Source organism: Sinocyclocheilus grahami, unplaced genomic scaffold, assembly GCF_001515645.1.
Source record: "Sinocyclocheilus grahami isolate Dianchi unplaced genomic scaffold, SAMN03320097.WGS_v1.1 scaffold10957.1, whole genome shotgun sequence".
Lineage (NCBI taxonomy): Eukaryota > Metazoa > Chordata > Actinopteri > Cypriniformes > Cyprinidae > Sinocyclocheilus > Sinocyclocheilus grahami.
Window position 1 is genome coordinate 1 of NW_015513536.1, and position 823 is coordinate 823.

The window sequence follows — 823 nt, forward strand, 5'->3', positions numbered from 1 at the left end:
TAGTACTTCAAGCATCACCACAAATACACTTCACGCTAGCACACCGATTTCGGCTTCATACTCGCGTTGTTTTATTCCATAGCTCTGAACTATTCATTAATCCGATATCATCAAAATTACTTTACCATCTGTATAAAATCACAAATACACTGAAGACACCATCCAAAGAACATATTGTTAATGTGATGAGATCACTCATTCATAAACTCCACCACAGCTCGCCTCCTGGCTGTTACTGCGTTTGCTAATGTCCATTTATTCTTTATGGACATTTCATTTTTAATTATATATTTATTAAACGCCCTTGTCGTTATGTACGCTAGTGATGAAATTTAAGCTAAAAGAAAATTGCTCTTTGAGATAAAATGGGTGGCTCTTAAAAGAGCCTTTGTGTTCCAGAAACAGACTAGAACGCGTCTACTTGGCTTTGGCGGGCTTCTCGCTCTTCTTGGGCAGCAGCACGGCCTGGATGTTGGGCAGCACGCCGCCCTGAGCGATGGTCACTCGGCCCAGGAGTTTGTTCAGCTCCTCATCATTGCGCACCGCCAGCTGCAGGTGACGGGGGATGATGCGGGTCTTCTTGTTGTCTCTGGCGGCGTTTCCAGCCAGCTCCAGGATCTCAGCGGTCAGGTACTCGAGCACAGCCGCCAGATAGACGGGAGCTCCGGCACCGACGCGCTGAGCGTAGTTACCTTTGCGGAGATGTCTGTGAACACGACCGACGGGGAACTGCAGCCCTGCTCTGGAGGAGCGACTCTTGGCCTTCGCTCTCGCCTTGCCGCCGGTTTTGCCTCTTCCACTCATTCTCGGTTTAAAAAATTCC

General features: G+C 48.4%; 1 protein-coding gene across 1 annotated transcript; it reads right to left on the bottom strand.

The window, feature by feature from the left end:
* Positions 1 to 368: 368 nt before the first annotated feature.
* On the bottom strand, positions 369 to 805 carry LOC107578572 (histone H2A-like). Its single transcript, XM_016264519.1, has one exon. The coding sequence runs from the start codon at positions 802 to 804 to the stop codon at positions 418 to 420; it is 387 nt and encodes a 128-aa protein (XP_016120005.1). The 5' UTR covers position 805; the 3' UTR covers positions 369 to 417.
* Positions 806 to 823: the final 18 nt, after the last annotated feature.